The sequence below is a fragment of the Anguilla rostrata genome, chromosome 17, assembly GCF_018555375.3.
Source record: "Anguilla rostrata isolate EN2019 chromosome 17, ASM1855537v3, whole genome shotgun sequence".
Classification (NCBI taxonomy): Eukaryota; Metazoa; Chordata; class Actinopteri; order Anguilliformes; family Anguillidae; genus Anguilla; species Anguilla rostrata.
The window spans coordinates 21,663,659-21,683,808 of record NC_057949.1 but is presented as its reverse complement, the minus strand read 5'-3'; the positions used below and the strand labels follow the sequence as shown (position 1 = coordinate 21,683,808).

At 47.7% G+C, this 20,150-nt stretch overlaps 3 protein-coding genes across 4 annotated transcripts in view; 1 reads left to right on the top strand and 2 right to left on the bottom strand.

Moving 5' to 3' along the window:
* Positions 1-1,118: 1,118 nt before the first annotated feature.
* Positions 1,119-14,103, bottom strand: LOC135242859 (RNA-binding protein with serine-rich domain 1-like). Of its 2 annotated transcripts, none has more exons than XM_064314127.1 (7): positions 14,018-14,103; positions 5,579-5,734; positions 4,302-4,493; positions 3,996-4,101; positions 3,354-3,507; positions 2,723-2,864; positions 1,119-2,408 (listed from the first exon to the last, which is right to left on the bottom strand). In XM_064314127.1, exons 1-7 carry the CDS (start codon positions 14,086-14,088, stop codon positions 2,303-2,305), a joined length of 927 nt encoding a protein of 308 aa, XP_064170197.1. In that variant the 5' UTR covers positions 14,089-14,103; the 3' UTR covers positions 1,119-2,302. The 2 variants fall into 2 exon arrangements, with proteins under 2 accessions (XP_064170197.1, XP_064170198.1); XM_064314128.1 differs by lacking the exon at positions 14,018-14,103 and adding an exon at positions 6,465-6,601.
* On the top strand, positions 6,650-13,703 carry LOC135242856 (AT-rich interactive domain-containing protein 1B-like). Its single transcript, XM_064314122.1, has 4 exons — positions 6,650-6,788; positions 7,957-8,707; positions 9,206-9,355; positions 9,774-13,703. The coding sequence occupies exons 2-4, from the start codon at positions 8,060-8,062 to the stop codon at positions 10,704-10,706; spliced, it is 1,731 nt and encodes a 576-aa protein (XP_064170192.1). The 5' UTR covers positions 6,650-6,788; positions 7,957-8,059; the 3' UTR covers positions 10,707-13,703.
* Positions 14,104-16,324: 2,221 nt separating the features above from the next.
* abca3b (ATP-binding cassette, sub-family A (ABC1), member 3b) overlaps positions 16,325-20,150 on the bottom strand; it is a 42,535-nt gene continuing 38,709 nt past the window's right edge. Inside the window, 1 exon segment of the mRNA XM_064314121.1 lies at positions 16,325-19,945. Within this exon segment, the coding sequence (XP_064170191.1) occupies positions 19,814-19,945 (132 nt within the window). The 3' untranslated portion in view covers positions 16,325-19,813.

Below are 20,150 nucleotides of genomic sequence, written 5' to 3'. Positions count from 1 at the left end.
AGCTCAGTAGTGTCTCTCTCTCTCTCTCAGTTAACCTTGGTGTGAGCCTGGGTGAGTGCGATCGGCCGAGTTTCTTCAGCCAACCGGTCCTGCGGGTTCTTCCTTCTTAGGATCGGGAGAATCCAGCCCCCTCCCAGCCAAAAGGCTACACAGACACTCGCACAAGCCCGTGTAAATGGTCATCTGGACTCCTGAACAAAATTAATTTCCCTTGTGGACAATAAAGAGCATCCATCTATCTATCTATCCATCCATCTCTATCTATACCTCGCTGGCCAGTCTACCAGCCTGTACCATCAGGCCACTGCAACTCCGTCCAGAATGCTGCTACCTGCCCAGCTGGTCTTCAACCTGCCCAAATTCACATGCCAGGCTGCTACCGAATGTCCTTCGTTGGGTTCTGGTGGCTCCGTATGCCCCATTTATTTGAGCACCAGCACAAGCACCAGCACTACTCCCACCAGCAGTGCTCAATGTGGAACGATCGTCCCCAGTTAACTGGGAAGCCTGTGGCTTCAGTGGCTGTGTTCCACAATCTAAAAAACAGACCTTTTAAGACTACACCTCGGTGTTTGCGTTTAATTAAAAATTGTGGTACTTCTATGCTTCCAACTTTGGCTTTCTCTAGGTCTTGATGCATTTGCTTACCATGTGAAATGCACTTTTCCAAGTCGCTCTGCATAAGACTCTGCTAAATGGCTAAACTGAAAACTGCTACTCAGCCACCCATATTATAAACAATTAAGTTTTGCATTAAGACGGCCCACGTACCATGAACATTAGCACACTTGTGCCATTTATGTGCAGGCTGACACCATCAAACATAGCTCATTGGTTAAGCACGTGGGGCTTGTGACTAGGTCTCCTACATTTCGAAAGACCAGAGTATCCCCATACCTCAACAATACCTTGTCTTGCATCTAAGTTTGTTAGGCACTGAAACAATGTAAAATTATAAAAATTTTATCATCACTATAGCGGCAAGCAAAACATATGTAAACATCTACCTGTAAAACACCCAACATCTGCCATTGTTACACATGCAAACACAAATAAGTTGGATTATATATCTGTAATTTCAATAAATGACCAAGTGTATGAATATGCAACCAAATATGCACATTTTACCTACTTTATTTTCCAAACAAAATTAAAAATAAAAAAGCAGTATGTGGGGAAAAATGACATGGATGCCTTGCAGACCGATGCAATGACATTTTATCCACACGGAGGGGGGTACACCTATATGTACAATGCACAAAAACACAAACGGTTTCACAACCAATGAAAACCCTCCATTAATAAAACAGAACCTGATTGGAGGAGGAAAGGAAATGGGGCAGGAACAGAAGGGAACAGTTCAGAGGGCCACCACTACTGACCCTTAGAGACAGTCCACTTTCTGGAGTTTATATTTCAGTTTTAGTGCATGTCTTTGATTGGCCCACAGTATTTGTGTGAAATAAAGGACATTTTAGATACTGACAACCAGCCGGCTTCATAATGACCATCTCTAAAGGGACGTTCAGGGCTTCCTGGTCTAAAGCAAGAAAACAACCAGTAACACCAAAGAAGCGGGTATAGCAACGTCATGGAGTATTCTGAAGTGTACTTTCTTGCTTTAGACCACAAACTCCTCAAGGTCCTGATACCTGCCACTGTAAAGCAGACAGGCCAGCAGAAATTCTGTATCTCACATATCCTGTATCACACACAAAAACCATCTGGGCCGATCAAAAAACATGCGCCAAAAGTGAAATAATAACTTTAAAAAAACCTCCAGGACTATCCCTTCACTACAGCAGAAAACTGTGAGGTGAGATCAGAGGTGAAGTTAGAAATGCATCAAGGTAAAATTAATAAGAGGGGGGGGTAAAAAAATAAGATTAAAACAACCCGCAGAGGATCAAAAAAATGCTGAGACAGAGCCACAGACTGCTTCTGCTGGGGTTGACAACTTCCACACCACCCACAGAGCCCTACCACTCAAAGGCTGGGGTTCAATCAGCATTTGCCCTTAAATTTTGACCAACAATTAAAAGCAATATGGTTTTTATTTTTTTTTCCTTCATGAACAGAGTTTACCTCGCCAGAACTGAGTTTGTGAAGAAAAGTAATCCCTGCATTTTACATGCAAGTCAAAGTCAAGGACAAATATTAATTGAATGCGAGCCAAAGACAAAAGAAAGGAAGGAGGGAGGGCTGAAAGGATAAAGGAGGAGGGAGGCGGGAAAAGGAGGGACTGGGGCGCTGTGAGAGTGGCAGGGAGCGCTGGGCTCAGTGGGGACCGGGACCGCCCCGTCTACCGGGACGAGTTGGAGCTGGACCGGGACCGGTGGCGGCGGCGACCGGGGGAACGGGACCGTGAACGCCGCCTGACCGGAGAGCGCCGCCGCGGTGACCGGGACCTGAGGAGGAGGAGGAAGAGGAGGAGGAGTGTGAGCGAACACTTCGCCAACAAACCCACTCAATCTAGTTATCCGTTACACACGTGAACACATCCCCCCTTACTAGTCCCGCATATAAAGCTAACTGGGGACTAGCAAAACGGCTACCTACATGTACATCAGCGTCATAACACACTAAGGCACTGTGGCCATGGGGCAGTCCTTGGCTGGGTCTAAAGTTTCTGTGATGAGTCAGATCTCTCTGAGAAACTTCCTTATTGATCTGAGCAGCTCAGCTGCACTTTATCCTCCAGAGCAGTAGGGAGCGCACTGACCTCCTCCTCATGCGCGGTGGGGTACGACGCCACACAGGAGGGGGCGGGGGCATCCTTCGTGGGGGGGAGAGCCTGCGGGGGGCAGGACGTATCCGTGGGGTGAGGACAGCGGAGGCTGTGATCTCCTGCCCGTCAATCTGACCTGGAAGGGAAAGGGGAAGGTCAACAGAGTAACCACGGCAACTTCTGTAACCATGGCACCTTTTGACATTTAGGTAAGAGTTGGGTTAATTGGCACTAGGATAGGTCTCCTGGATACAAGAAAAACCTGCCAATCTACACAGATGTAAATTTTACATTTTTTTAAATGTCACTTTGCAGCCAGATAAAAATGACTGACATGGAAAATTCTGGTGGGATTAAAATAACCTAAGTAATGGGTAATCATTCCAATTACACCCTTGCAAAACTTACTCCATTAGAACAGGGCTTAGGATAACTAGCTGCAGGTAAAACACACCATAGATAACTAGCTGCAGGTACATAAACCATAGATAACTAGCCGCAAGAAGTTTTATGAAGCAAAACTAGGAATCAAAGCAGAATCTTCCATGTGGATTTGATCCCATGACCCTATGATGCTCAGCTCTGGGGTCGAGCGGGCTACTCGGTTTAAAAAAAATCCACCTACCCCCGTCCATGTGTTTGAGGGCCTTCTCTGCCTCGTCCGCCGTTTCAAACTCTACATAGGCGTGGCCCTTAGAGAGGTGTGGGTGGAGCCTATCCACTGGCATGTCAATCATCTTGATCTTCCCATAGGTGGCGAAAATCTCCTGAATGTGATCCTGCAATGATTGGTCCAGCAGAATATTAAATCACATACTTTGTTGCAGTCAAATTCATGCATGATCACTGGGTCATTAGATTAACATTGGATTTTATTCCTCTTGGTTGCCACGCCCTGAGATATGCAAGATTGCCTTCAAATGCAGCAGAGATACACTGATGTAGCAAAAATGATCTTGTAACCTAAAGGTCACAGGTTTGATTCCCAGGTAGGACACTGCCATTGTACCCTTGAGCACGGTACTTAACCTGAATTTCTTCAGTATATATCCAGCTGCATTAATGTAAAAAGTTGTGTAAGTTGCTCTGGATAAGAGTGTCTGTAAAAAAAAGGAAGCCTATAAAAAATAGTCTGTGAAATACCTAAAGTCCACCGCCTAATGGACAAGGCATGTCAGTCGACTTCACGCACACATGAATAAACCATGTCCATAAAGCAAGGCGTTTTAAGTCACACATCACTAAAGGACGGTGTGCGTTCCGTTACCTTGGTAACGTTCCTTGTGAGCCGGCCCAGGTGGATCTTGGTGGGCCTCGGGCTCGGGCTCCTCCTCTTGCGCTCCTTCTCATCTCCCCTCTTCAGCGACTTGGACCTGAACCGCAGGGGAACCCCATGAGATCACACAACAAACCGCACAGGGACTTCACTCATTTTCACACATACGTGCATATACGTGCGCATTCAAGCACTCCGCTCTAGAGGCACGCATGCACACACACATTTTATCACTTCGTTCATCAAGACACAAAAACACCACTGGCCGCGCTTGCCCTTTCTCCCCGATTCACGTACTTGGAACGGGAACGGCGGCGGTTGTCGTGGCGACGGCGGTTGACGCTGGGCGACCGAGAGGAGCTGGAGGAGCTGGAAGAGCGGGAGGAGCTGGAGGAGCCAGAATGGCTGGAGGCGGAAGAGGAGCTGGAGCCACTGGAGGAGCCCGAGCTGGAGCCGGAGCTGGTGCTGGAGGTGGAGCTGGAGCGGGACCTGGCAGGGAAACGGACCAAACAAAAGGTCAGAGGTCAGGGGGGGCGGGGCTCCGAAAGGCACGACAAGCCAGAACGCCAGTGAGGAGCCGTCGATGCAAAAACAAGGTGGGACCTCGTGAACTGCATCTTTTGATTCCCTTTTGAGAGAAGGTACCTTCATTGATTCAAAGGCTGATGTGTGATGCTTGCAAATAAAAAAGGTTTTATATTCTGAGCACAGCCGTGTCTTTTTTCACTTTTGTGCTGGAATTACGAACAAAATGTGAACCAACTGCAGGCCAAGTAAGCAAAAAATACATACATTTAAAAATAAAATAAAAACTAACAAAACAGATTTGGGTATTTAGCCAAGCATAGGTGCTAGGACTACTGCTAGTTTTCTTTGATAACTTTGCCATAAAGGTCACTGCCTGTCTAGTTTCCAGTGCATTCAACAGCAAAGCTAAACACCCTTGCAAGTGACATTCATGCTCTGATATCCACAAATTTATCCAAAGTCATGTCTATCCAAACTGATGTCATATAAATATGTTTATGGCAAATATAAACCTGCTAAATCAGCAGTTCGCTAGCACTGGGTCGCAAATAACAAAATACTATGCGGTCCGGGACTAAAAATATTTGGTCTCTGGGGTGAACAGAGGGAACCTCAAGCATTCTGAAGGAAAGCATTCTCTGCCTTCTGATCACGAAGTGATGCATTCCATGCATTAGCTACAGCGATGCATTTAAAATGAATCAGTCATTCAGAGCTGGTCACAGCAGAAAACTTTTGGATCCTGCACATTCTTGGGTGCGTTCTACTAAAACAAAGACTACATTTCTCCTTTAGGAACTACAGTGGAAAAACACCTCAAGTGCGTTCTTATGTCCGTCATTGTGGTTTTCACTTTACTTCCTTCGTAGTATTAGTTCCCTGGTGGAAAACTGCTAAGCATAAAAGCGACTTCACTAATCAACAGGTACCACTGCTTAAGTTATTGGTAAGTCTGCTCAGAATAACGATGTCTCTTTAACGCATTAGCCCACCTTGCAGATAATGAAACATGTCCTTAACGCAAGGCGCATAGGTCGTCGTCTCACCTACTGCTGCTCGTACCAGCGGAGGCACTGCGCCGCTTACGGCCTTTCTCTCTGCCTCTCTCCTTCTCCGGCCCCTCTTTGGTGCCAGTCTTCTCTTTCCCCCGATCCTTGGCCTTGTCCTCGGAACGATCCTTCCGCTTTGTCGGTGATGGAGCCCTGGAACAAAAACATGGTGTATACGTGTGGATTGACTGCAAAATTAAATGTTATTTCAAACTGGTTTAAAATGCGCCGTTCAAAAAGCCACCCGCGCCAGACTTTTCAATTCATGGAACCCTGAGGGAGCTAACGGCTTTAGCATTTTAGCTGGCTGCCTAGCAATTTACAACAGCCATTCATTGATACGTGGTCAGCTAGTTTGTAAACACTGCCGATATAAACAACCAAAACCACTTCAGCTCTGTTATTTCGCAAAGCAATTAGGAAGTACGTGTATACATATAAAAATATTAACTTCCTAGCTATGTACCGCCCTCTAATTTGTGCTTGTAAATTACTCTACCTAGCTAGCTAGCTTCATTTCGACAGATAACCAACTAGCGTTAACTAGATTGCTAGCTATTGAGCTTCACGCCAATGTTTTTTTTCCCCTAATGTTTTTGCACAAGGTAACACGTTACCATATACATCGAAATATGCACGAAACGTTCAGTACTCTGAAAATAATTAACGCTACCAAACCGTTTTAACACCATACAAACAGAAACTGTTTCCTTGAACAATAGCCAGGTTTAGCTAACAAGCCAACTAAATCCACTACATATCGTCACAAAATATTAGTCTAGCAAAAGAGAATACATCTAAGCTGACGGCTGATGTAAGCATGAAAATAAAAATACAACATATTATGCAGGATTATGATGGATTTCGAAAACCAAACACTTACATTTTTTTCTCTCCCTGGCAGTAGCTGATTTCACCACCTCAGTCGCAGAATGATGACGAAACACACTATTTAGTCAAATGATGTCATTACTTGAGTGCCCTGGTAGTCTCATAGAAGTACGGTTGTCCGTATGTTTACATACGCTATATGCTGGATGTGTTGAATGTTTAGCAGTACAACTTTCTTCCGCACTACTTCGTAAATAGTCTGAACGTTCATTTGCAACAGCGTAGCTTGGGGAATATATATCTTGAGAGATGTTTCGGGGTCTCAGCGTCATTTGCTTCCCGCAGCGATAGTTAACCAACCGAGCGACATTCATTGGTGAGTTAACTCCACGACAAAGTCAGTGGCTTCTGCTTGCAAAAACGGTGTCAATGTTTTTCGCTATATAGCTAAATCTAAGGTCTAAAAGAATTGTTAGCATTAATAATAAACGTGATCATGCCAGTGTGGTCAAAACGACTTAGCTGGTGGAGGCAGTTTCTGTGCACTGTAGGCTATACTATTTTCACCGCTGTCATCACAATCAAGACTATCTGCTAACGTTAGTTATTTAACGTTAACAAGTTGGATTTTTTTGCATTCACAATTACAGATTCAGACATAAGATGTGTTCTGCCTATACGAGCACCCTGAAAGGCGTTGGTTTACTTCTCAAACAATCCTTGCTACACGTTTATATTGTGTTAAACAAATATAGGCACTGCCAAGTTTGTGGCTAGTAAGCTTCACTAATATTCTCAAGCATGGGTTGCCTCATCAGTCATATACAGCAATGCTCGTCGTACTGTCAACAAAACTCATGTTGGTTGAGAAACTAAAAAAATTATTAACTGTGATTGGTCCAGCAATACTACTTGGACAAAGTTGTTTTTCTATCACTGTTAACGCAGTCAACAATCACATTTAGCACAACGACGTCATCAGGGGTTTTCCCGGCTCAACATGGGGCTTAGGTGGTGACTTTTGGACAGCGACTGCAGTCCGTCCGGCATTACTGCCACTCAACTCGATGCGTTGTCTCCGTATATTTAGCTACATTTAGAATGTAAAATTCTGTGAAGTCCTCGAGACCACCACAATGCATTGAGATGTAGGCTATTAAAAATGAAACACGAGGTAAAAAAGGAACAATTAGGATATTAATTGAAAGGTTACATATTGTAAGTGCTAGAATTGGGAGGGGGGGCACCGTATACTGAAGGATTAACACATTGTAAGGGGTCGTTCTGCAGGAATAGTGGTATTTGAAATTTCAATGTATCTTGAAATGCATTTTCACTTTTGTCATTCAAAATGTAGGGTACAATGTTAACCTTTTAAGGGATATTTGCATATTTTCAGGAACCATTTTTGCACATTTATGATATTTTCACAGAATTTGTCCAATATGCTGATGTATGATTAGTAGAATGACAAGCATGAGCCTTCCACCTGCTCTTACGAAACCACCACTTGCACTGTTAATCCTGATTTTCATTAAAACCAGGGTGCCCCTGTGTCGGCTGAAGCCGTTGACATAGGAGTGAGAGAGGAAGGCCCTTGGCGGGAGTTTGCAGGCCGCGCAGGTTCCCGGGGTTGCCGGGGCAACTATGGGTCGGCTTGACGACGCCGCGAAGCGCAAGGTGGTGGAGCTGCGGCAGGCGGGCCTCAGCTTCCGCAAGATCAAGGCGGTGCTGGAGCTGGAGAACATCAAGGTGTCCGCCCAGGCCATCTACCTCTTCCTGAAGGAGTTTAAAGGGAAGTCCAGACCGAAGGAGGCAGGGGGCGGGGCTGGGGGCGGGGCCGGGGCTGGGGGCGGGGCCACGCAGCCGGGCACGGCAGCCTCCGGGGACGGGAGCAACGGGGCGGGGAGACAGGTGGGCTGGGCCGACCAGCAGGTGTGGAGCCTGCTCCGGGACACGTCCCGCGCCCCCGGGTACGCCTCCCCGCAGGATTCGTCGCAGCAGGGCGGGACCCCCCGTGCGGGCGGCAGGCCGTCGGGCGGAGCAGCCGACGGCTCGGCCGGGGGGGGCAGGATGGAGCAGCAGGGCGGGAGGAAGGAGGATGGGATCCGGATCGTCAGCGTGACCTCGCTGGCCCGCGGGGCCCAGCATGGAGGCCCGCAGATGGCGGGGGCGGGGACGGGGGCATTGATGGGGGCGGGCATGCGCAGGAAAGCGCCAATGTCGCCAGCCTCCAGTGCCATTCTGGTCGCGCGCAAGAGGCTGCTGGACAAGGCTCTGCTGCACAAAGCGCGGGTGAGCGGCCTGTGGCTTTAGTCACGCATGCATACGTCCTGGAAATCCATAGCCCAGATCCACTTAGATGAGCATCAGAACTCAAAAAGTTTGAGTAACTTTCTTAATTGTGTGGATACACACACACACACAAGTGTCCTGTATATATGCAGGGTTCCCTCAGAAGAGATGAGATCATGACTATATCTACAGAGATTTCTCCTTGATTTTGAGTTAGGAATTGAAGCTGGTCGCAGTTTAAATTTTATATTTGAATATAAATGTCAGCAGAACATGTGATCATGTTTTTTTAAAAAGCCAAGCTCATGACAAATGCTCAAATCACAAACAAGCATAGTAGGGCCCCTAACCTTCCTCCACATTAGCCATTGTGTCATTCCACCACAGATCCACCGACAGTACAGTTTTGCCCATCAGACCATACTTGCTGGAAATAGTTTGTTCATGAATAAGAAACGTGTTTTAAACGCCTGCCTCCATGTTGCCGTTTCATGTCAGATGAGGGAGATGTCAGCTCAGCCTGGGCAGCAGGCGGGACAGCTGTACGGCAGGGGCCAGGCTTGTTTCCAGGGCAACGATGCCAGGAAAGTCTCCATGCTACCTCAGACCTCGACCCTCGACCTGACCTCCGCCAGGCTCCCTCAGGCGGTGAGTAAACTTGATGCTTTTGCATCTTTCTGCACTCAGCAGCGTTGCTACGGTGATATATCCTGCTTCCTGCAGTCTGGCAGGGTCGGTCTGCATCAGCTGCGCGTGAGGTCCGCCCCTCTAATGCGGCGTGACTGCACAGCTTCACCAGCGGAGCACAGAGGGGCGCCAGCTCACCTGCTTTCTCCCAATCTGAGGGGGAACTAGGCAGGAACGTGACAAGTCAGCAAAGACAACTGTGCATTTTAATTTGGGGGGGTATTTAAAAAAATTCTGGAATAAAAATTGATTTGAACATTGTTTGTTTATCATAAAACTAGAGAATGATGCTTTTTGTCATTCTGAGTGTGCCTGTGGGGTCAAGATTGGGGGTGGGGGGGTCAACGTTCTGTAACCGATCCGTGTTTCTCTTCCACAGAGGGGGGGCCTGGAGCCTCACCCAGTCCCCAGCCCCCCCAAACGGACTCTCCAGAGGCCGGGCCCGCCTGCCCGCTCCCTGCACCCTCCCTTCCAGAGAGACCCGCCCCCATGTATCAACGTCCGCCCCCCCAACCCCGCGCCGGCTCCCCCTGCTGGACAGGGCCACGGCGCCCCCGCCAGGTCGCAGCCGCCCCCTAACCCGCCCCCCCGGAAGGAGCCCCCGGGGGCGCCCCAGGACGGCGCGTGGAGGGGCGGGGTGCAGGAGCAGATGCAGGCGCTGGGGGCGGAGATTCGGGGGCTTGGAATGGCGGTCCGGCTGATGATGGAGCAGCAGAGCCGGGTGGAGCGGGAACAGGCGCAGCAGACCCAGGTGCAGAGGCAGATCCTCAGCACCCTGCAGGCCCTGGCCTCCGCCCTCCGGCCGGCCAAGACCCCCACTCCCCCGGGCCCCGCCCCCTACAGGCGGGACAGCCACACCCCCACCCGCACCACCTACGCCCAGTGCAGCCAGCCTCCCCTGTCCAAGTACTGCGAGCTGGATGCGTCCGGCCTGGACTCGCTGGAGTCCTACAAGCTGCCCGCGCTCGGCTCACCGAGAGTCAACGGCTTCCAGGCGTGCGCCGCCGCCGCCGACGGGCTCGGCCTCGGCCCGGCGCCGGCCCACGCGCCCGCCTACACCCCGCCGTACGCCGAGCCGCACGCCGAGGTCTTCGCGCAGTCCTACGGCAGCCCGTCGTACTCCGCCCAGTCTCACGCGCCCGCGTACAGCCAGGCGTACCCCGAGACGCACGCGCAGCCTGCGGACTACCCCGCCGCCGCCGCCGACCCCCTCCGGGGCTGCAGCCCCGCCGCCAGCCTGAACCCCAACTCGCCCCTCCCTCTGTCCCCCCACGACCCGCAGCTCAACATCATCAAAGTGGAGACCATGTGAAGCGTTTCCCAAGCCTCTTTTTAATCATGTGTCCCTGTGGTCTCTGGTTCAGTCATATCCCAGACATTTCACCTTTCAGTGGTTATTTACACGCCAGCCCTTAGTCTTCAAACGGGCCCGCTGTTTAAAGCACGATGTCCAGGTGCTAATCCGTCACCTGGACCGTTAAAAAGTATTTGCAGGCCAAAGTTTGGTTTTTTTATTGTGTTCGCTTTTTAAATACGAACTGCCAGCGCATTCACCCTGGGCTGAAGCGAATCAGGGAGGAACAGTGTACCTTGTGGTCACGAGAAACCACAACCAGCGAGACTGAAAAGGGGGACAACATCTGATTTTCAACGTTGTACCAGCCACACTCCTTTTACAGTATAACGCAAGCTGTTCGGCTACCTGTCAGCGTGGCTGCTAGAGTAGAAAATCTTACCAGCCACTGTCAAAATTTTACCTGAATTTGGCTGGTGGCGGGTGTTCATTTCACACTCTGTCAGAGAAAGAAGGAAATCTGATCGAAATGAAGCCATATTACAGTGAAGAGGAGTATATGCAGTACTAGGAGAGGTTTAAGGGTTTTTTTTGTGATGTTATCTCTCTGTGTACGTACAGTATACTCCTCTCCACTGTTTGGAGGGGTGCAGGCTTGCCCTCGGCTGTGTCCCCAGCTTGCTCAATCCCATTCTGCATGCTGTGAAAGGAGTAACTGAGTGCTCTTGCTTTTAGGGTTGAAAGGTCATTTCTTCAAGATAAAGATGTGCCTGCCAAAACTTTGAGCAATCGCCTCTTTACAGGGGTCTGTACAGGACAGGACAGGGTCTGAGAGAATATTCTACCTCCCCATCTTGGATCTGGTTGTTTCCCCTCCTTGTTCTGGTCGGGAAAAATGTTTGATGAAAAAACGTTGGTGATTGACCGTGACCCGTGACATCATCGCAGAGCCGGCCCACATGCAGAAGTGTGTCTCATACGCTTTGTTTTACATTCCAAGTGTTCAGCAGATGTTCTTATAAACAGCATCTTAAACAGCTTACTTTTATTTTACGTGCAGTCCATTTAGATCGCTGAATAATTTTTACTGAAGCAATTCAGGTCTAGGACCTTCCTCGAGAGTACAGGGAATTGAACCTGCAACCTCAATAAAAGCCCAGTTCCCTCACCATTCTCAAACATTGCCACCACAACACTGTTCTGTGTTTTCCTTGGATGTCTGTGTTTTATTTTTTATTTTTTAACCCCTGTCTTTGAGCATTAGAGAGAATCACGTTTGCTTTTTTTGATAACATAAACGCTGGGGGGTGGGGGTGGGGAAGATAAAAGGGAATCCGTGTCCTCTCATAGTGTCTCGGGTTCTTCAGCCCGACACGCTCCCGTCGGTCTCCTCTGCTCGCGTGGGAACGGCAGAAGACGAGCGCGTGCGTCGCTGGGCCAAGCGCAGAGGCCCACGCCGTGACGCCTGCGGCCCATTGGCTGGGCGCCGGAGCCGCGTCTCTGCGGCGAGAGAGAAAGGGACGCGGCGGCCGCCTGTGGATAAGACAGGGGAACCCGACGCCTTTTAAGCGTCCCCCTCGCCAAGCGAGCCTGTGCCGTCAGACACTTCCGTCGCCATGGTAACGGATCCAGAGTGCTTTTCAGCCTTTCTGCCGTCTGACATTAACACTACCGCTCCCCGTTCCCCCCCCTCCCACCAACCCAGTCACACTTCTTTACTTTATGAGTCACACGCTCTCAGTGTCCTCTGTGGGCTCATGATGAATCCTCATTAAGGGTGATTTTTTATTTTTTATATATATATATATATATGAAAAAAAAGAAACCCATGAAGGGCAAGAGCAAATGCAGTGTATACGGCAACGCCGCCGTACGCACCTGGGCACAAGGCCACAGCAGCCCTACTGAGCCACCCACAGAAAAGCAACCAGCCGAGCTACCCACCGCCGCGCTCTACCACCGTCCTTTCAGAGATGAAGATCACCGATAGCATTTTCCCGGGGAAATAGTTCTCATATAATCGCACGGGTGTGAGCAGGCAGGAACGCAGACGTATCTGTCCTTATGAATGGATAACGCTCCCGTGTTCCAATGCCCGGAGCCAAGCGGGGAATCTCTGTTAAGGTTTTCAGTCAGCATTCCCACTCCCAAACAGTTCTGCTTTAGTCAGGGACCTGCACTGAAATACGGAATTTATTTCACTAGACGAGATAGGAACCGTATGAAGTACTGAAAGGTAAAAATCTACCTTGCATCAGTATATGTTTTTTTTTTTTTTATGGAAAAGATTGACCCTCATTCTTAAATAAAATAAACAATGACCTCTTTTGGTTGCCCAAAAGTCAGTATCCCTTTTTTTTTGTGTTCCACAAAGTTCCACTGATTTGTCAACCTTAAGAAGTCACACCTGACACTGCAGTTACATTGACCTATTCAGAACACTGCATGATTACTTTTTTAGGCATTTCTCTCTCTCCCCCTGTAGCTGAACCAAGTCCAGTTTTTTTTTTACTTTGAGCTTTCTGTTTGTGCAGAGCTGGGCCGTGTTCAAAAGGCTGGAGGACATTTCCTCTGAAGAGGACTTGTGTTGGTTTTGGTGGGACTTTTATTAGAAATCCAGCAGTGTTTGTTTGCCCCTGGCCTCTACCCTGCCAGTCAGAACTAACGTAGAGGTTTTCATGAAATGGGATTATCTTGATTGTGAAGAAGTAAGTGCCATTCCCAAAATACATATTTATAGAGCAAACAAATTTATAGCAAACAACAGTAGGCAAACCAACCGACACTTTGGCTATGCAATGAAGATTATCTTGGTACAGATGGATCGTCTCACGTGTTACTTGTCCAAAATGCTAATGAAGCAGAGGAGTTTATTTTGGAACAACTATTTATCCAGTTGTGCTTACAAGGATCACTGTTTGTGTTTTTTTTAAATTATAATTATTGATAATACTCCGTATAGAAGCTATGTAGAACTAGTTGACCACGAATAAACGTTTGATTGGTTGTATGGTGTTTGTGCCCTGTTTGCTTATTAGTCATTCCCTTAATGCAGGTTGGGTGACAAGCCAAAGGTTGCATTGAGGGGCGGCAGGATGATTTCTATGGGAAGGTATCACGGACAGGGGGTGGTTGAGACGCGAAGTCGTTACCAACTATCAGTACGTTTATCTCATTAATTACTCCGACCGGACATTATTATTATTTACAAATAATTTGAAAATAGGAACATCTGGCAACCCTGCGTGTAGGCTATGTATATACATAAGTTAACTCAAAACCATGACGCAGATACATAAACCGTAAAACAAGGGAATTCAATACATTACTTTGGACGTGCTTGGGGGTGGAAGCATACCGAAGAGGTTGGTCCTATAACCACGCCATAATCCAGTTCCATCTCAAGCACACTTGATGCAATTAATCAAGGGCTTGATTAATTGTATCGAAGTGTGCCTGAGGTGGAATACATCAAATGCCTGGATCCTGCGGGAGATCCCCGAGGGGACGTTTGATTCATTTACAAAAGGTGTTGGCAAGGGAGCAGTGTAGCCTTAAACGTTTTCATACATACACGAACGGCAACTTAAGGAAACGTGCGTACCGCGGCGTTTTAATTGTGAAGTGGCGTATAGGCTGCTTTTATGGTAAAGATGAAACGGCTTTTTTCTCCAATACGTTTTTAACCATTTCGGCCAGTAAAGTTTTGCTCACATCGGTTCCCTTTCGGGGACTCTGTTCTATTGTCGCCCATGGAAAGCTTTCTGGGCGCTGTTGAGTTGGATTTTTTTGAAAGCTTTTTCAATGAAAATGCGCCTTTCACGTTTCGTTAAGGCACAAAAGACACCTTTCACAAGTTTATCATAGTTTCATACAAAATGTCTTACCTTGATTTGATTTTAAACAATCGATTGCTCTCTGGTTTGTACCATTTATACAGGATCGGCTACAAAACTTTTAAAGCGACTGGTTTAAGTTTTTTGTGTGCGTGTTCACGTGACCGTGGAAAGCAAAGCACGTTTCCGCCTACACAACGCGTGAAGCATTTCTACGCATTGTCTCTCTCGTGTAATAACAGCATCTGAAATGTTTTTTTAAATATACTATTTTTAAGAAGGATAAATACAGACATGCAGTATGTGCCATATGGCGTCTTCTCAATTTAGAACACGTATTTCAGGTTCACTGTCAATGTTTGCTGGGGGGATTATCGTGCCTAAATTGTGTAAATCTACAGTCCATCTTTCTCTGGCAGTGATCTGGGTCTGAACAGCACGTCTCTTTATTGAGGAACTGGGAGAGTGAACAACCCGTTCGCTGCAGGAAGGGGCAGACGCCAGGGCAACCACACTCGTTTGTGGCAGAGTGACCCCAGTGAGGGCGAACGCTGGGAGGCCATGTCTGTGGCAGGCCTTCTCCCCCAGACTCCCTCAGCTGTGGTGCTTCTGGGAGCTGCACTGGTGCTGTTTGGGCTCTAGCTACTCACTGCCACCCTCACGCAGAGAAGGGAGCCCCCCGGCCCGAGGCCCCTGCCCCTAATTGGGAACCTGCTGCAGCTGGACCTCCATAGGCCCTATCACAGCCTCTGAGGTAAGGCCCAAAAAGCAGGGGTGCAGGGCAGAGGTGTGGGAGACTGCAGGCAGCACCTGACCCCCTAGGCAGGTGTCAGCAGCCCTGGTTCTGGGTAGCCACGGAGTCTGTTTTTTTTTCTTGCTGTTTTCACCTTAAAATGAGCAATGTATTTATACCCAAGAAACCAAGTGGAGTAAGTTGACTCTAAACCAGGGGTTTTCAACCTTTTCTGATCCAGGGACCCCCACCCAGGCTCAAAAGCATCCAGGGGACCCCCATCAGATGTTAAAAGGGTTTTTGTTTTTTAAATAAGGTTTTATACTTTGACATTTTCCATAGTCATTGCGTACTGTATCAAGTCTGACCAGGGACCCCCTATGGTACCCTCAAGGACCCCCTGTTGAAAACCCAGACTCTAATGAATGGCTTTAATTGAGCACTTAAGTGCTGAGTGACAAACCCCCCAACAGTTCCTATCCCAGAATGCAGTGGTTCTCTCTTGCTTTCATACAGCTGTCTAAGAAGTATGGATCGGTGTTCACAGTTCACTTTGGCCCCAAGAAGGCCGTTGTCCTGGCAGGGTACAAGACCGTCAAAGAGGCGCTTGTCAACCATGCCACAGAATTTGGGAACAGGGATATCTCTCCTGCACTGAGAGATTTATACAAAGAACACGGTATGAAATGATGTCTGCTTGTTTAGCTTGCATGTGTCTCCCTGGGGCCTGGGATCTGGAACAGGGACTGAAGTAAAAATGGCTGTTCTGGGTTTTATTTGGTGCAGTTATCTAGCTAACTCTGTAATCCTGGGGGGTATTTCATGAAGCAGGATTATTGAGTTGGCTGGATAACTGTGCTGAGTAAAACCTGGAATGGGTCTTTTTACTTCAGTCCATGTTCCAGATTTGGTGAGGGTCCTGGGTTTTACTCGGTGCAGTTGTCCAGCGAACTCTAATCCTGCTTTGTGGAACAGAGCCCAGCTTCGTGATGCAGCTCAATATTATCCCATCAATAACAATTTTACTACCAAGACAGCAGCTCATAATATTGATGAATCAAAAGGTCTTTGCCCATTTGCATAAAGCAGATTTAATTTAAAAAATAGCAATACATGTACAGTAGACAAGTGTAATTCAATAATACAGTACATTAGATTACAATGTAAATTCCCTTTTTTAAATAAGTACGGTTTTGCTTTTTATATTTAAATCACCATAGATGTTGCTTCAAGTTTTCTCTTAGCCCAAGAATTCAGTATATTAGCGTGTGTAATTGTACGAAATTAAGGCCAGGAAGGTACTATATGCAAATGCAAGGTGCCAGTAAGTGAAACTGCAACATTGTGGAAAAACAAAAACCACAGAAATGAACGTCCTCCAGGAATGTCAGCGACCGATATCTCCCCCAAAATCTCTGTTCATCACAGAAGAAAATTTTTTTTTTTTTTTTTTTTTTAATTCAATTACTATTCCCACCACCACCTTCTCAGTGCTGGAGTGTGAATGGATACATAGGCTAATGTATTAGGTATTATCAGCAAGTACATGCAGGTCATCCTCAGGGCTTTGACGGAGTTATTTGGTTAGGACAGTCTGCCTCCGCTAAAATGCAGTCCTGGTCAGAGAAACTGGGCGGGGCACAGAAATAAAGTACCGCGATGCTAGAGCCTAACCGTCGATTCCCACAGGCCGACCTTCCCTGTCACACACAACCGCAGCCCAATCAGAGGGCTCCGCCCAGCAGGCGGGTGTGTGGGACCTGCCTTCCTGTCCCGGCAATGACGCCCACAAATATTCATCCCAAAGCGACAGGGCTGTTAGCTTAGCATGAGCGCAAAGATGACCCAACTGCCCGACACCATCACATTGCCACAACATTTTTTAAAAAGTGCACTTCACGTTGGCAGGGACTGAACCGACAAATTGCGGTAAATTCGCAACTTTTAAACCGGGGCTGGCTAACCCTGTTCCTGCAGATCTACCACCCTTGTTGTTTTTTGTTTTTATTTCAACCCTAATTTGGCACACCTGATTTGTACCAATCAGCAGCTCAACAAGAGAGCGAGCTGTTCAACGAGGTGCACTTTGTCAGGGGCTGGAGTGAAAAACCAAAGATCTCCAGGAACGGGGGGGTGGACGTATCTGCGCAATGACTGCACCATGAGCTGGAGGACAGAGCGGCGATCCCTAACCCCTGGATGGACGGAACCTCCATTCACATTTCTATACGCATAAATCAGTTCTTTCTCCTCGTCTTTGTCCCAAAATCTTTCCCTTCTAAAAGAGCAGCAGTACGAAGTGAAAGGGACGGATTTAGATTTAGGAGGGGTGACCCAAAGGTCACGGTTCCTCATGGAGAAGCTCGCCGCTTTGGAAGGCGTGGCATCGGTCAACAGTAGTAGTGCATGTATACCATAAACAAGTCGTTTTCTCTTCCTTCCACAAATATATAGTAACAGCTCTGCATTAAAAGAAAAGGTAAAAAAAATCAAAGTAACAAAAAACAAATTCAAATGAAATGCATAGCTATAACAAAACTGGATACAACACAATATTTAAATAAAATGAAAAAAAAAAAAAAAACATTCCAATCTCACAAATGCATGCAGAATGCTCTTAACTCAATCCATAGTGTGTTTCTTTGGGGTGTCATAAACCCCAAGGGGTTAAATTAACCTGGCCACCCCTCCCCTCAAAGAGCAGTTTCAGCAGGAGTCAGTACGTGTGTTGCAAAATGGGGGGGGGGGGAGCAATGGCGAAAGAAGTGTGATTTGCTTACACATCAGTGCTTGGAAATGTGTGGTAGATACAGAGCTACTAGGTCAGCTGTACCCGTTACTATGGAGTAACGGCTGACAGGACCCATTACACCTGGGACATTAATCCCACCCCCCAATTAATCCACACCTGTATGGAATGGTTTCAGGTTTGAATTCTGCACGAGTATCCATGGAAAGGGTGTCGTGAAATAACAGATTGGCAGACAGTGTAATGCACTTCAGCTATTCAAGTCAACCCAGTGACTCGATACCAACAGTGTGGCCACCCCTGCTCACGGCAGCCTTGACCAGGGGGATTAGCCTTAGCCGGGGAGATGCATCAGTAAGGAGAGTCTTTGACGTCTTTTTGCGTAAACTCAATCTTGCTGACAACCGTCCTTTGGGGAGAGGAAAAAAACTAAACTGGTTTTTGTGCAGTCTTAATGCAACGGCATGTACTTTTTTGCCAAAGACACAAGTGTTTTTAATCGCAGCACCGGTGATTAACATTAACATCCCCACTTCCTGACTCTCTTCTTAAGCCAGCTGTGTTGTTCCTTGGCGCTTCTCAGCATCTTAAGATGGTGGGCGGAGTTTTCTTCACTTCTTCCGTGCGGAACGGTCACCAATGCAAAAGTTCATTCGGGCATGCATTTCTACACCTTCTCATGTCCGTACAGTCTTGGACAGGAAACCACTAAGAGTTCTGTACAGTTACTAAATGGAATGATCCCTATTTACACACCACAGAACAAACATTCTAAGACTTAAGACAAATTAAGACTTCAAACATGGGCATGCACATGGATGTGGGGGAAAATGGACTTGGGGAGTTTACAGTGAAATGCAACCAGGGTGCTACAGATGGTACAACTACAGGAATGCATCACTTACAGCTGTAACTGAGTTTAGTATGGGGTTTTCCTTCTATTTTGTGTCCTTTACGATTTTTAGTGATCATCTACAGCATTAACTGTGCAACCCCCCCACCCCCCCTTGTTAAGACCACTGTAAGTATCATGTGAAAAAAAATGGTTCAAGACAAAATTTTAAATGACAATGTTTGCATACAAGTGCATGCACATACGTACGCACTTACACTGGATAACCCTGTCTGTCACACAAAAGTACAATCTTAAATCTAGTCGTACAAGGTTTTCTTTTTTTGCAAAAAAAAAAAACAGAAGGTGCAAAATCTACAATGGAAAACGTTGTAAAGTAGTAGTCTCCCTGCCCACCCCCTCCACTGTCTCTCAACACCCCTCTCAACAAACAGCACACAGTTTAACTTTTAAAAAATGTACACACTGAACCCCAGCAATTGGCCAACTGTAGTGTCAGCTCAGCACCTGTAGAGGGCGCAGCGTGGGGGTCAGGCCTCCTGGTCTTGCACTGCACAGTGGTGAAGGCCCATTTTGTGTGTACATGGGTGTGTGTTTATGGAAATTGTGTGAGAGAGTGAGCGTTGTGTGTGTAGTTGTAGGTGTGGGTGTGTGTGTGTGTGTGTAGGTGAGTACACGTGTGTGTGTGTGCGCGCGTGTATGTTTGCATATGTGTGTGTACGTGTGTAGGTGCATATGCATGTGTGAGTGCTCGCACACGTGTGTGTGTGTGTGTGCGGGCGGGCACGTGTGTGTGTGTGTGTGTGTGTGTGCGGCGGGCATGTGTGTGTGTGTGTGGGGAGACCTGAGGGAGAGGCCTAGCTGCTTGCTGCTCTGCAGAAGAGAGTCCGCACACGCAGCCATATGCAGCCAGGGGGCGACAGACGCAGGCCACTCTAGAGCCGGCCGGCCGCTCTACTTCCTGCCGGCCTCGGCGCAGTGCTGGAACTGGGCGAAGCTCAGGAACACCTGCTCCAGGGAGATCTGGCTCACGCAGTAATCCTCGATGCCATACTTCTCTTTAGCAGCCTCCATGGTCCCAAACACCTGGAGGAGGAGGAGGGGGGGCGGAGGAGGAGGAGGAAGAGGGTGAGCCGGGTGGGTGCGATGTGAGGGTTTGGCGAAACGCACACACACACACACGTGTCGTCGACAATCGGAGCACTGCAAAGATTCCAGGATCATCAAAGTTCTAGAACAGTGGTTCACAAACATTCCGAACAAAGAACCCGCTTAGTGACAGAATGCACTT